Source organism: Solanum stenotomum, chromosome 6 (genome assembly GCF_019186545.1).
Source record: "Solanum stenotomum isolate F172 chromosome 6, ASM1918654v1, whole genome shotgun sequence".
NCBI classification, from domain to species: Eukaryota; Viridiplantae; Streptophyta; class Magnoliopsida; order Solanales; family Solanaceae; genus Solanum; species Solanum stenotomum.
The window spans coordinates 56684901-56701028 of NC_064287.1; the positions used below are offsets into that span (position 1 = coordinate 56684901).

A 16128-nucleotide genomic window follows, 5' to 3' on the forward strand; every position below is an offset into this window, starting at 1 on the left:
CAAAACATTTGTTAATAGGATGACAACAATGACATACCAGTGTAATCACACAAGTGGGGTCTAGGGAGGGTGGTACGTATGCAGCCTTACCCCTTACGTTGTGGAGGTAGATATGTTGTTTCCGATAGGACATTACTATAAAAGAAAAGTGCTCAAGAAAGGATTACATCAGGAGCTAAAGCCATAGTTCCTAAGATGGAATTCTTTTAGCATGAAAGAAACTTTTCGAAATGGATATATTTTGAACATCCTAAACAACTTGGAAGTGTATATTTAAACAAGTGCGACCCATAAATGCAAGTAGCACGATGGTAAGAAAGAATCATACCTCATATCCAAAAATGAATGGAGCTGTTGGAGTTCCTGAAGCATACTTTGCACTTCCTCAGCCATGTCCTCACCAGTGTCAGGCTTCTTCAGCTCAGGCGGAGTAATGGCAGCAGTCAAGAACTTTATGTGCATATTTATTTCCTCCTAAGAAAAAATAAGTTTAGTACCTTAATAATAATAATTCATAAACAGACACTCAAACTTGGCCTCTGCGGGCAAGTAAGCACTAGCTCCAACATTGAGAGTCACGTCTAGAGACCTTAACTCGGTCACAAGTCCCAACTAACAAGTAAACACTCCAACTCTTTCCCACTATGTCTCATGGACACCCGACACTAACGTGACACATAAATTTTGGAGATGCATATGTAGATTATCATTTTGTAAGTTGAGTGTTCAACTGACACAGTGGAATCAAATTGAGTTGAGGCGTTTAGATGTACACTCTCAAAGTTGGAGCTCTTTACTTGCCATCTAAGGCCAGGCTGAGTGTCTATTTACGTATTATGCCTAATAGTACTGTAATAATTTAATCATTACCTAGCAGACACCTTTACAAGTTCCAAGTTATAATTAAAAGAGAACTAGGATTACCTTCATCTGCTGAGCGACAGTTGAGGTAGTTCCATCATTTTCACTGGCAATATGCTTAAAAAAATCAGATACTTCATGAAACAAGTCCCAATTCACTTGTTGCAGATTCTGCTCTGACTGAGGAGAGACTTCAGAACATGGCACTGTCAAAATCTTTGGTTGGTCAGAACAATCCGAGGAAGAAGTAGCATCCGGATGAGTCATGACTTCCGAAACTGTGGAATTAGGAGCTTGTGACTCATTTCTAGCCAGAAACAGCAAGTCAAAAATGTCTTCTATATTGCAGTTTGTTCCCAACTGCACATGAATGACATTAGGAAGCTTTCTGGTGGTATTCTCACGCAGGTTAACACACAAAAGAGGATCTCCAGCAATTTGAAATGCTTCCCCGATTTCACTGATCTGGAAGTACTTCCGCTTCAAACATGGAGAAAGAATGCCATAGAAATACTTCGGAAGCTGGTTCCTCACATTGTTGTTTCTGAGCACAAAGGAAAGAACATCATAGTATTTCCCACTGTTCACACACAGCAAACATAGGACAACAACCAATCTCACAACCAATAGCTTATAGTATGCCTCAAAATTTATACCCGATCGTTCAATCCATCGAGCTGTACGGCCTCTATCAGAAAGGAATTGTTGTACCATCATAAGAACAGAATGATAAAACTTTTCCAAAGACTGTTGGTTAATAGCAACCTTGGAAGTGTGTAGGACCTCAGACTTCTCGGAAATCAGCCATTCCACCAATGATGATTTTGTAGTGAAAAAGAACCCTTTAGACTGTGACACCAAAATCAAAAAGCGCTCAACAAGATACAAGAAACAACCAGGGGAGATATAGTCACTTAGTCTGCTCCAGTTCACATTATAGGTATCTTGTAATGCTTCATAAAATTTCTCAACTAAACAAGACTCGGAAATTTTGCCTCCACAAGCATTGCCTGATTGATATTCTTCCATTTTTGTCGCTCTAATGCAGCTGAGAATTTCCATGAATGATTTCCATGATTCTGTTGGAGCTCTTCCAACAATTTTCTTGTACAAATCTTCAGATAGTTTTCCAGAGGCAAGCCATATGATCATCACTCTTCCAATCTGTCCATAGCTCAAAGGACCTCTGGTGTTAATATCTTGATGGATGAATTCTTGCAACAAGTCACGGGAAAGCTCGGTTCTCCTTAGAGAAATGATATTCTCCATCAACGATTGTCGGGGGTCAAGGGGAAAGGCTATCTCAAAGTATTTTGTTGACAGTGTCAAGAAATTCCGTAGTCTCCACTGAGAACTCTTAGAATCAAGCTCCTTGGACTCACTTAAAAATTTAGCAATCTCATATATGTTTAGAAGGAACATGCTTTGCCGGAAATGAGGCATTGAAGTTGCAGCCGACTTATAGATGGACTCGAGAGTATCCAGAACCTTCAAGCCAACAATAAGTAATTCGCTATGCCAGTGTTGTCGAGCAGCATAAATAAAATGCCGAGCATCAACAAATACAATCTTTTTGCTCCGTCGGATGAAGCTTTTGTGAATTTTTTTCACCCATTCAGCAGCAGGATGCAACAGTGCATATGTAACATTAAGATCATTCAATTGCTGCCTAGCACCAAAGTAATTTACGCAGAAATTACATAAGATGTTATACTTTCCGAAGTGTTCAATCTCAAGGCCCTGGAGAGATTCTATTAGATCAAAGATAGTCTTCTTCCAAAAATTCCAAAAGTGAAGCAGTGTCCTTACACTGACTTGGCTGCATAATACCAATTCTTCTGAACTCATCGCATTGGCTGATAAATTATCATCCCAAATATACTTTGCCACGTTAGTTTCACAATGAACATCCAGTATTTTTCTACAACTCAAAATTTCACCGATTGGACTGTTACATTTCTGAGACGCAACATAACCGTGCTTCAAGCCAGACCAATCACTTGACTCGTTTGATAAAACTTTAATCACGGTGCACGTGGTTTCAGAATTGGATCCATGCATCGCAAACGACATGGCCTTTTCCAAAAGTTCCTTTTTTTCTGAAAATGACTTCAAAGGCCAACCTTTACCTCCTGAGATCCACAGAGAGTTAGAGAGAACATAAAGAAGAACAAGTGACGATGCCTTGCCAAAATCCCCATCCTTTGCTGTTATATCCGCTTCACGAAGAATATTCCCTTCCAGCCGGGCAATTTCTGCAGCTTCAGTGAAGTTCCCTAACTCTTCTTCTAACAACAGCAACTCATCAAGGCACCCCAGAGACTTCAACAAATTGCGTTTCATGTCAATTCTAGGGAATGCTTTCACAAATCTCATCATGGAAACTCGGTCGTTGAGCTCAAAATAATGTAACGCGCAATTGCTCAGGAACTCCTCCTCCATTTTGTCAATTTCAGTCTCTCTTTCATCCACTGTACTACACTGAGCAGCATCGTGTTTCCAGTACTCAACATATTGCAAGCCCAAGTCAAAACACTTTCCTTTGGTGCAAACTGATAAGCACTCTGAGAAATGACTGCCTTTTGCATAAACTCTGGCAGCCTGCTCATAGCATCCAGCCAGTGTAAAACACTCGGCGGCTTTAATCAGCTCAGGTTTTCCACACTTCTCCAAATAAATTTGTCCTGCGGGTAAGTTTAGAAAGTTAAGAAAACGATCAAAAAACAACATTATTTAGTCATGATGTAAGGTTACAGTGATGCAAAGCAAGACCAGGAAAAGATTCTCTAGTCATCAACTCAGAACACCATAAAAAGAATGTGAGTGGAGTAAAAAGTCCATAGAGGTTCTTTTTTTACGACATAGAAATCCTTTGGGCCAACCATATTCTTCTCCACTTAATACTAGACATAGTTCATTTAGCACAAGACTCGAACTTAAATAAGTCACTCGAGGTCTACCTAGCATAGCAGTACAGTTCATTATTACTAACAGAAATGTTCTGAGATGTATATAACTAGAGCTCAAAATTGGATACAAGTATCTGATATTCCATCCGTTTCGATTTCTTTGTCTGGTTTTTTACTTGATACGGAGTTTAAGTAAAGAAGACAAAAAAATAATTGAAACAGAGGGAGTAAATGGAAATGAAGAAATGTTCTAATAAAAAACTTGAAAGGTACACAATTGAAGAGGGAAAGAAATGCCTAGCAAGGAAGGAACTCTTGAGAAAGTAAACACCACATGTTACCTGCCCGTTCATACTCCCTCAAATCATAAAAACATTCTGCTGCTGCCTCAAACCTCCCAATCGAGTCAAAAATTTCAGCCGCCTGACGTAGGTAGGTCCAAGACTCTTTGGAATTCGAATCACGAATTCGCTCAGCAGCTGCCCTGAATCCAGCTGCCTTTGCCCTTTTCTCCCAATTCCTTTCTCCTGCTTTTTCGAAGCACATGATTGCCATCTCATAATTCTTTTCCCAAAAGAGCTGCATGATAACATCAAAGCACTTTATCACGACCAATTAATGCTCATATGTAAAGTAACAGAAGAGTGAGATTTGAACAAATGAACTTGTTAATAGAAATAAGACGAGGCAAATCAACTGGACCAACCTTCACTCCCCTCGACCTCCACTCCCCCGGAGTGCTAGAAGTTTGCATTGCTTGTGCAAGTGAATCATCTATCTCCCTTGTTTCCACAAGGCACAATCCTCTCCAGTAGTCAAACATAGGCTTGGAAAATTCTTCGACACACTCACAAATCCATAACCTTTGTCTTGTTCGAGTGATGGCAACATAAAGCTGTTTTAGTTCAGAACACAATAGACCATGTCGTTCTTCACAGAAATTTGGGAAGGATATATCTACTACACCTTTTCCTTTCATAAACTCATATACCACTCTCCACTGATTTCTAAGTGGCGATGACCCAAAAAAATTGTACAGCAGGACATCCTGCAAAAGATCAAAGAAGGAAATAAGATGATAAAGGAGAATTAGCTTTAGCAGAGGATGTAATCTAATCAGACGACATGCTTTACAGTGTTTAAACAACACATTTCAATGTACCACTTGATTTCATTCGCTCTTCACTTTCCTTGATGCACATGATTTAACACGTTAACCAACCAATCAAAAACTAAACTACAATCCCAAGATAATTGGGGGCAATATGAATCTATCTTTGTTCTCTCTATATTACGGTCCATCTCATTCCAATACTAAATAACAACTCCTTCGGTTTAACTCAAGTGTCTTACTTCCATTTCATTCCAATACTAAATAATTGCTCCATATGTATCACTTTATGTGACTTACTTCCCTTTAATCAGATTGTTTCAAGACAAACACCACTTTCTATATTATTAACTCTTTCTTTAATCCCAACATCTCATATGGCATGTCAAAGACTATAAGATTCAGAGAGCATTTTTATACATTATAGACATCTTTAGTCTAAGACAACAGATTCAAAAGTCTCTTACATTGAGACCAATCAAACTAAGACAAGTAAAATGAAACGGTGGAGGTATATGTTCAGGGCCGGAAGCAGTTATGAGGCTACTTAAAAACTAGTTAAGCTACACAGTAATATGTCGAATATCAGTAAAAAGAAAAGAGATTTGGTTGACACTAATAATAGTTGAGCAAATTTAGGACTTGCCTGAAATTCCAAACCCTTGCATTCAACAATAGTCAAAATAAGTGCTTGCCTTCCAATATAACCAGAGATTTCCTTCTTCGCGGATTCATCCCGCACTAAGATAACCTGTTCTGCACCAAAACCTATCATTTTTTCACCACTGCTTCCAGTATTCCCAAAAATAGTTAGAATTGCATTTTCATCAGCTCCAGGCTTCAACAATACCGGAGCCTCACCATAAATAAGACTTGTTTCTGGTTTCAAGAAATCAACAGAGTGAGGGAAATAATGACAAAGCAAATCAACTACACTCTGTGCTAGTTTGAGTACACCGGCATGTGTCCGGAAGTTCTGAAGCAACTGAAAAACAGGTGATAAATGTCCCTTGTCTTTTCTATGGGAAACTTCATCACCCTTTGAATCCATGACAAACTCGGTATAGAATAGATTCCTAATGTCTTCAAACCTGAAATCTATCCCCCTAGCAATTGTTTGTGCTGTATCACCAGAGAAAACAAATCCTTCTTCGACATTTCTACAAATATATTTGAACAACGCTATCTGTCTCATTGTGAGATCTTGAACTTCATCAATATACACAAAATCTACTTTGTCACCATCGAGATGCTGATACTTTAGCCGACTATGAAGATCATTAACCAAATCAGCTATATCATATTCACCACGCTCCATCTTCATCTTTTCATAATCCTGAAAAATACCATATATTCTATCTCTTTTTTCTGCACTTATCGAAGAGACTCGATGTTCGGACATTGAAATATAAGCCTCTTTGCTGAGTTTCCCATCATGAAAATCTCCTGATTTTAATCCTCCTTTTATATAAGAAAGAATTTCAGTAAACACCCTTGAATGATCAAGATTTTTCGTCAACACAGTACTGAAGTGAGGCCAATACGAGCTACAGAAGCATTCATAGTTGACCTCCTTCTCTCTTACGAAGGATCTTAAAGCAGCTGACCTCAAACTTCTGTCTTCAAACAGGTCCCACTTCAAATGGAACCTATCAAAGTAGGAAGAACCTATTGTTCCGTCAAGCATCAATAAGAACTTGTGAAATGTGATCACAAGAGGGTATTTCATGTAAGGAATGCCAATAAAAGAGTTCGGTAAATCTCTAAACTGTGTCGTCCCATCCAAATCATCAATTTCAAGCAAGCTGTTTTCTGCTGAGAAACTTCCACCACAAGCAAAGCTGCAAAATTAAGAATGCACACCTCTAAATTGGATAAAAATAAAAACTTAGTTGAAGTTTGTAGCCACAACACAAACTCTATTTGATGAAAAACATGTCCGAACTAGTAAATCATAATCACATAAAAAAAAAACAAGCAGGTAAAAATGTGAAAACCTACGACTCCACCAGCTACAAATCATTTAAACTAGCTCACCATATTGTCAATTTTATGGAAAGAGTTGTTATCATGTGAATACCTTAACTACCTCCCCACGTTCCTTCTTTACTTGTTTATATACAGATGAAAGAAATTCAGAAAGGTTATGAACACGGACTTTTCTAGGTTGCAAATTTCTTTTTGACAATAAAAGATTTAGGAAGGTCAAGCAGCAGAAGATGTTAAAAAAAATAAATGGTAGCACTGCGTAATGCTTATGTCATGGAATATTACGAGCACCTATAATTCAGATAGGATAAATGAACTAATGCCTGACGTGTAACTAATCGACATTACATTTTGAACTCTTACCCCTAGATCAAAGCCCTAAAGCTATAACTTCATGTTCCATAATTCTTAGTACATCTGTTCCAACGAAGATTATTTTACAATATTTAACATTGCACTTCAGTTCAAGGTTTCAATACTCATAACTCATCAATAGTCAGCAAGCAGCTCCAGTAAACTCAGACAACAAGATTAGAACTTCACCTTTTCAACTGAGAAATCTGCTGTTTGACAGCATAACAAAGTTTCGGACTAACAGTCACAAAAAGTTGACGCAGGGTTTCCCTGATAGCCTCTACTACACATTGATTATCCTCATCTTGCTTCCCTGCTTTATTTAATCCTTCAACAGAATTGTAATGTTGTTGCTCCTTCTGCAATAACTTCATGGTCAAAACTGTGGTTTTCCCGGTGCCTGAGCGACCGAGGATGAAACTGCTTCTACTAAATTGGATTATCTCCCTCTCTTCATTAGTAACTTCAAAAGGGAGATCTAATGCTTCACCATGGAGATCAGAGAGCAAATGATTGACAACACCAGATGATAATGAGTAAAACTTCATCAATAACAAGCTTTCGCTGACTCTTGAATGTTCAACACAACTTCTACCATCTTCCGCACCAGTTGATTCATGATTCAATTGGCTCTCACTAGAAATGCTTTTATACTGACGTATCTCACGACAAAGCTTCCAAATCTTCGGAACTTCCAACTCCCTGTACAAACATGAGAAGGTTAAAATAAAATTTACAAAGAAGCAATTGTCGTTCATCGTAATACTTGAATCTACAGAGCACAAAAGAATTAGTTTACCCCTCAAGACACTTCTCCTTGCAAAGCTTAATGAATTCATCAGTGTACATTAAAAATATGTTATCAAGACGTTTCAACAACTTTGCAACCTCCTCCAAGGGTAATACATCCCAAACCCTCAGCACTTGAGTATAGATGGATTCTTTCTGAATATCAATAGAGCAAACGACAAACCGGCCTTCAACCTTAAATTGTTTTACAATTTGAGATGAGCTCTCAGAAATTGAATCCACATTCTTTCTCTTGGGACGCCATCCACTGGCCACCGTAACCAGAGTATTTATCACAGACTTCCTCAAGCGGGAGGACATTAGCTTCACAAATGATTTTCTAAAATTGTCACTGAAGAGTACCTGAGCAACAATGTGGAAGACGATTCACCAGGACGGCCAAGTAGACTAATAATACTATTGTATAAATCAAAAGAATGTATTTATGTGTGACAAATAATACTGACCAAAGTTTAGCACCTTCAATGAGTGAAGCCGACACTAAGAAAGAACAAACTTATAAAATGGACAAAGACAGATGTTTGCATTGACTATAACTGATGCAAGTAGAACACACAAAACTTAGAATTATAGGTGCACCGGGCCAGGAGGAAGTATCGTGGTAATGCTAATGCAAGATGTCACTATACAAGTGAAACACAATTTTTCCAAATGAAAAGTGAGCCACAAGAAAGACAATATGCATAACCCGTAAACGTATCAAACATACTACATGAACAAACAACCAGAAGGGGGTGGAAACACATGGGCCACCTGTGACAATAATAGTAGGTACAACAATCCAAAAATGAAATATTCCATCCTTAGTTAAAAACACTTTTAAAGATGAGATTGAAAATCAACTACTAATTTCTTCAGATTTCACTCGTTACAATAAACAAGAGCAACATAGAATAAGGAAACATTATTTTCATGAAAATAGGCCATTGCAAATCCCACTTGGGGTTCAATATACAAGAAAAATAACAAGAAATGGAAAAAGGAGTGTTGCGGACCAAACACTCAAGTGTTGAATGTTCATGGTGCCATAACTCAAGAGAACTAAAGCACAAGATTGTACCTTCCATCTTTGAGATTTGAACAAAATACTGTCTGCATTAAGTAAATCATCCAGCTGATCATATTGTTTTTTAACATCTAAAATTGTTGTCCTCATGTCATTGTCTTCATCAGCATGAAAGAAGCACTGACGATCCTTAGCGTCGAGAACTAATGTGTGCCAGACAGAGTTGCTCTCAAGTAATGTTCGCTCATTGCCAAGAATCCATAGACAATGCCTACAAGAATAAAACCCTGAGATGCCAGCTTATAAGAATAAAGATTTTACTGTGATGAAACAACCAAAAAGATTGATCCATACCGAGCCCTGGTCAAAGCAACATTAGTCCTCTGTAGACTAGACAAGAAACCGATTGATCCACCTGAATTAGATCTCACAGTAGATATTATTATGATATCTTCCTCCCCTCCCTGAAATCCATCGACTGACTTCACCTTAACTTCGAAACCATCATGGGTATCATACCTCCGCCCAAGTTTACCTTTTATAGCCAAAACTTGTGCAGCATAAGGTGATATAACACCAATGCTGAGTTTCTTCTTGGAGCCACTCCAAGCTGCAAACAAAGTATAGAAGATAACGAAACCAAAAAAAAAAATCAGAAAAAGTGTTTAAGCTACAAAGAGCATCCCACCCATGCAAACCCCACAACAACATACCCAGTGTAATCCCACAACTGGGCTATGGGGAGGACAAAATGTACGTGGACCTTACCCCTATGTTTGTGGGGTAGAGAGGATGTCGTCACAGATATATTCACTAAGCCTATGTTTCTTTTTGGTGGTTAAGAAATACAATTTAAGGATACCTCATGCACAATAACACTTGCTTATTTTTGCTACTCTTGGGACTAAACCATTCAGTACCATAAATAGTGTTAATTTCGAGAAAGGTAGATGTAGTTATAAAGAAAATTGACAAAAAGAGAATTTCAGGAAAATTCTAACCACAAAATTGTACGTTTCGTTAGTACGACTATACCTTTAAACAAGCTACGCACCAAGTTCATTACCAAGGCCACCTCAACCATATTCCTTTGGCTATGTCCAACATCATCCATTTCTTCTTTACCCAATGGAACATTTATAAAGGAATACGGGCCAAAACATCTTCCTGGAAGATATCTTTTCTCATACGTTTTATGCTTAACAAAAGGGGCATCAAGAATTTGCTTACAGTAGAAAGCTGAATTTGGGAATTGACTAATTGATGGATGCATGCGATATTGTACGTTAAGCAAGAGTTTAGAATGACCCAGCGAACTGAGTCTCTCAAAAAGGCTCCTTCCATAGCCAGCTTCTTCAGAGAGCTGTTTAAGAGTAACAGAATTGTGTTAAAAAAAATTATAGTGACAAGATATCGGTTGCACTTGCAATTCCTTTAAATCGCATGCACGAAAAGGCAGCAAACTTACTTGACTCTTAACTACTGCAGGCAGTTGACACTCATCACCCACCAAAACAGTATGCCTCAGACATGGTAGTTGAAAAGGTATGACAGATTCACATTCCTTCAATTGGGCGGCTTCATCAACGACTAATAAGTCAAAGGGCTCCATATCCAGTGAATGAAGCCTATACGAACTAGAAGCCGTGCAGAAAACCAAAGAAGCCTTTTGTATACAGAAGTCCCTAATCAACTCCTTACTCATTGCACTAGGAAGACTCAGTTCTCCGAGAGATTTGCAAACATCTTTCAGACAAACAAGGCACTGGCTTCTTAAACAAGGTAAAGAACACTCACCCAAAAATGTGTCAGAAGAGACATCAATTGTTTGTTTACACGAAAACAGTTCCCTCAGTTCTTTAGATCCAACATTCTCTTGAAATAACATTCCCTCCAAACAATCAAGTAGGGAGATAAGGCGTACCATTTTTTCAAAATTCTCCTCCCGAATAAGACATAACGGTAAATGAGTACAGAATTTGAACATGCATGTTCTCAAAGACGAAGCTGTTAAATTAAACCGTGATCTAGCAAAATCAATCAATGAGCTGATTTTTTCTTTTTCCTTTCGAGCTTCCTCTTTATCAGCAAGTTTCTTCAGTTTGATCAACTCATTCTCAACATATATGTCATAATCAGAAACACAATCTTCAAGAAACCCGCGCGTCGAACTTATACAGTGTTTCCAACCAGTCATCGGTCCGAGGCACTCCACCAGCCTATCAACACGATAATCAAGGTAAATCTCTGTAATATCTTGACCAATTTTTAGCCCGTGCTTATTCCCAAACAAGAGAACATCACCCAGAGGACAAATATCCATTTCTGTGGAAGGATTTTTAAATGACTCACTGATCAGTTTAAGTAATCGCGAAGCCACTTGTGTTACTGCTACATTTGTTGGGGCACAAGTAAGAGTTCTATACTTCATTTTCATTAGTATGAAGAGCATGACACTCGTAGTCTTGGTCTTTCCTGTACCAGGTGGTCCCCAAATGAGTTCAACTGAAGGCTTGTGACGACACTTCAACGAATCAAGAGAGGTCAAGATTGCCTCAGCCTGTGAATCATTCAACTTAGACAGCATATCACTAACAACTTCTCCAGATAGACCATCATTAATAGATGCACAACAAACGTTATATTTATCCTCGTCCTGTTTCTGCACACAAACAAATGTCTATTTCATCCTCAAAATGAACTAAGCAAAACAGATACTGAAAATAGGAAAATACAAGCACACATTCCAAATCCATATGTACACTCCAAGGGAAAAAAACAGCCATTGAGGCTGTATCTGGAAAAAAGGGCATGTCTCAATTTCTTTTCCAAGATGGACAAGGAACACACAGTTTTTTTTTTCAGGTCCGACAGAAAAGTAAATATATCAAGTTATGAAAACTGTACAATGAGTAGTAGAGTGATGTAGTTGTTTACAGAACTACCTAAACTCGGGAGGTGACTCTGCATCGAGTCATTACGAAAAATGAGTTTTTTTAGCAATTAAGAAGCAAAATTACTTACCTCATCCCCACAGTACAGAACTTTCTCAATAATGTTAAAATTCTTTCTCATACTTAGTGCACGCCATACTCTCTTACTCGGTAGCACATTTACCAAATACGCTATATAGAACGATTTTCGCATTCCCTCAGAAATCCCAATATCTCTCGCAACTTTGACTTTAAAACTAGTGGATGCAGTTAAATCATCATCCTCATCATCAGTAATGCTAATTAAAGATGCAAAGTCCAATTCCATCCAAGCCGTAGAAGGTCAGAAGCAGTTTCCGGTTTAGCATCTGAGATAATGACAATATCTCCAGGCAATGTTCGATAAGGCTCCTCTCCGTCACCAGATAAATTCCTCCAATAGTCAACCTTAACATTAAAACATAGTGATCCAAGTGGTTTCTCAATCTCATCCAAGGAGATCAATTCACCAAAAGGTGCATTGTTTATGACTTCCAAAGAAGCAGCAATATCAGCTCGTGTTTCTTCCAGTAAAGGGAAGCCAAACGATCCCAGGTAATGATCCACTGATTCAAATGATTCTGGAATCTTCTCCACCTACAAAACAGAATTCATATAAGCAGACTCTGATACATGTAAAGATATGGCACATGAGCCAAACTCAACCCCAAAAGTTAGCTCATGAAAGGAGGATTTCTTAATTCCATATAAGAAGACCACCAGTTCATTCATTAGAGTACAAAGAAATAAGAGACTGATGCAACTTCATGAGGAATATATAACATCTAGGCAAATCCCTCTTTCCAAATTGCAAACAAAACATTGTGCAAAACATCAAAAAACAACAACATATATACACAATGTAGTGGGGTCTGGGGAGGATAGAGTGTGTGCAGACTTATCCTACCTCGAGGCAGAGAAGTTGTTTTTGAAAAATGTTCAACTCATGAGTCATGTGCAATGCAAATCATCAAATATGCAACATTCTCAATAATTTTGACAATAAGTTTCCCAATCACTAAACTTCATAGGATACTAAAATGCAAAAAAACTTGTTGGTCATAATGAGCCTACAATACCAGTCCATGAAGTGAAAATTATAAAAAAAAAAAAAAAATCTCTATTCCATTCTTTAGAGAAATAATCCCCCATATTAATAGTTGAAAACATTTCCCTTTTTTTTTTTTTTGTCTACCGTTTCAGCTTTTCACCTAGCATGTCTAAGACCAAAATATTCATACACATTCTAGTACATTCTACGAATCTTTAGCTAAACACCATAACATTCAAAAGTTTTGTACTTTCTTAAATTTCGTATCAAGTCAAAATAAACAAACAAACAGTACTGAACTCTTTCAAGATCACTTCTGAACCAAAATAAGTAACCAAAAAAGAAAAAAAATACCTGCTTTTGATATAGAGTATCATCAAGAATATCTTGTATAGACCATGAGAAGACCAAATCAATGAAGTCATCTTTAGGTCCTCCTTTCTTTTTCCTAGAATTACAACTTCCTTCCATACTTTAATCACTCAAAAGAAATCTTCACAATAGATAATTTTTTATATAAAATAAATGTCACTGTACTCCAAATTGCTGCATACAAGAGAATCATGAAATTAAATTTTGTAATAAAATATAGTACTACTTAGTGTGCCCAAAAAACTAATAAATAAATGAAAAAGCAAATATGGAAGTCTTCATCATGAAGTTTTTCAAAAAAAAAACAATCAACTTTAACAATATGTACGTACCAATAAAAAGCTAGCTACTAGCAATATTAGTCAATAAAAAGATGATCAAATTAACTTTATTTCTTTTTACAAAGTTAAAAAGAAATATAACGAAGCAAGCAAAACAAGAACTATATGTACGACAAAGAGGAAAAGGTGTTATACAGATATGTGTACGATTTTTGGGAAATGAAAGAGGCAGTCTTTTCATCTTCTACAACAACAAAAAAAATGAAAGTTTCACTAATCCAGTGAGGGGTAATTTGGTTCGCGGACTAAATTATAGTATTGAGAGATAAATTTAATTTCGAACCTAATTGTAGGTGTTTTATGTTTTCTCTGTCTCTAATTACTTGTCCACTTTTGAATTGACACATCTATTAAGAAAACAATTAATGACATGGTGAGTTTATCATTTTATTCCTATTAATTATGAAGTTGATGAAAAACGGACAAGTAATTAGGTACAGAGGAAATATTATTTCATGGATCAAACAACCTTTGAGTATTGTATATGTTTATTTTTACATATAAATTTTCTTAATTATATATACTTTCATATTAGTTAAGTTATTTTATGATTATATACCGTAATTAGCAAAAAATGATAAAATATTTATTGATGAACTTACATAAATCTTATTAGTTTAGAACATAATTATTTAGAAATACTCTAGGTTGCAATATTACTCCAAATTGCTGCATACAAGAGAATCATGAAATTAAATTTTGTAATAAAATATAGTACTACCTAGTGTGCCCAAAAAACTAATAAATAAATGAAAAGGCAAACATGGAAGTCTTCACCATGAAGTTTTAAAAAAAATAAAAACAGATCAACTTTAACAATATGTACGTACCAATAAAAAGCTAGCTACTAGCAATATTCTACTTTATTATAAAGGAGAGTTTAGGGTCAAGTATAATATATAATATTCAAGATTAGGACTTTTCTCAATCTTGAATATTATATATTATACTTGTGGACTTTTAAAATTCTATTTTATACTCAAGTATAATATATAATATTTAAGATTGGAACTTTCTTGAATATTATATATTATATTTATTATATAGTAGAACTTGGGCATAAATTCCCTTTTAAAATAAGAATATATATATATATATCTCACAAATGGAAAAATCTCAATCAAGAAAGCAACATATATTATTTATAAATGACTTAAAAAGCATTAAAAATTACAATAATTACCAATTTAAAATATTTAAAAGCTATATAATAACATAGGTTGACTCTCAGAATTCTATCATGCTCACATATATTGGGACAGAAAAAATAACACATATCATTTTAATATTACCAAAAAAGTATTATAAATAATAATAATTAACAACTTAAAATATCTGAAAGACATTTTAAAAGGGTTAATTTTGTAATTTTATCCATATCACATAAATTAGGACAAAGTGACCAGTAATGTACATTATTTCAAAGTTACATAAAAATATTATAAATCACAATAATTAATAACTTCAAACATTTTTAAAAAATATATGAAAATTTGGATGACTCTCCAAATTTCATTTGTGTCACATAAATTGAGACAACAAAAATAACATATATTGGGTCCATTTTAATTTATTTGTCTTATTTTTTTTATATTTGAAAATTGCGTAAAAAATACTATAAATCATAATAATTGACAACATAAAATATGTTTTGAAAAAATATTCAAAAAATTTCACTGATTCTTGAAGTGAATCTATCATAAAAATACTATAAATCATGATAATTGACAACATAAAATATTTCAAAAATATTGTATGTGGGTAGTCTTATTATGCCTTAAATAGCGTCAAAGAAAGTACATGTTTGTGATAAAAAAAACTTATTCCTTTATCCACGCAAACAATCGCTTCAAAAACTCGATTATTAGCCCCAAAATATACCATTTATATTACTGGGCCCGTGCATAACACGAACAACATTATCTAGTTAGTCAATAAAAAGAAGATCAAATTAACTTTATTTCTTTTTTCAAAGTTAAAAGAAATATAATGAAGCAAGCAAAACAAGAACTATTTGTACGACAAAGAGGAAAGGTGCAATAGAGATATGTGTACGTTTTTTGGGACACCAAACAAACAGTCTTTTCATCTTACAAAGAAAAAAGAAGTTTCACTAAACCAATGAGAGGTATGTTTGGTAGCATATAACAAAATACATACAGTATATATTATGATTATCTCATTTGTTAAATTTTTTAAAGTTGTATACAACACAGTCTATTTGATATTAAGATATGTATATAATTAATATATGGAGATATATGATATTAGTAGTATAAAGGATTTATGTACGTATTAACAATTATCAGTTACAACATCCTTTCCACTAAATAAACCAAACACTCCATACAA

General features: G+C 35.7%; 1 protein-coding gene across 1 annotated transcript in view; it reads right to left on the minus strand.

The window, feature by feature from the left end:
- The window catches only part of LOC125866787 (uncharacterized), a 34716-nt gene extending 21105 nt beyond the window's left edge, over positions 1–13611 (minus strand). The window contains 14 exon segments of the mRNA XM_049547136.1: positions 329–474; positions 925–3545; positions 4112–4349; positions 4477–4818; positions 5528–6722; positions 7414–7926; positions 8024–8376; positions 9095–9311; positions 9395–9650; positions 10076–10403; positions 10509–11702; positions 12065–12291; positions 12294–12609; positions 13418–13611. Coding sequence (XP_049403093.1) covers positions 329–474; positions 925–3545; positions 4112–4349; positions 4477–4818; positions 5528–6722; positions 7414–7926; positions 8024–8376; positions 9095–9311; positions 9395–9650; positions 10076–10403; positions 10509–11702; positions 12065–12291; positions 12294–12609; positions 13418–13534 — 8063 coding nt within the window. The 5' untranslated portion in view covers positions 13535–13611.
- Between the last annotated feature and the right edge of the window lie 2517 nt (positions 13612–16128).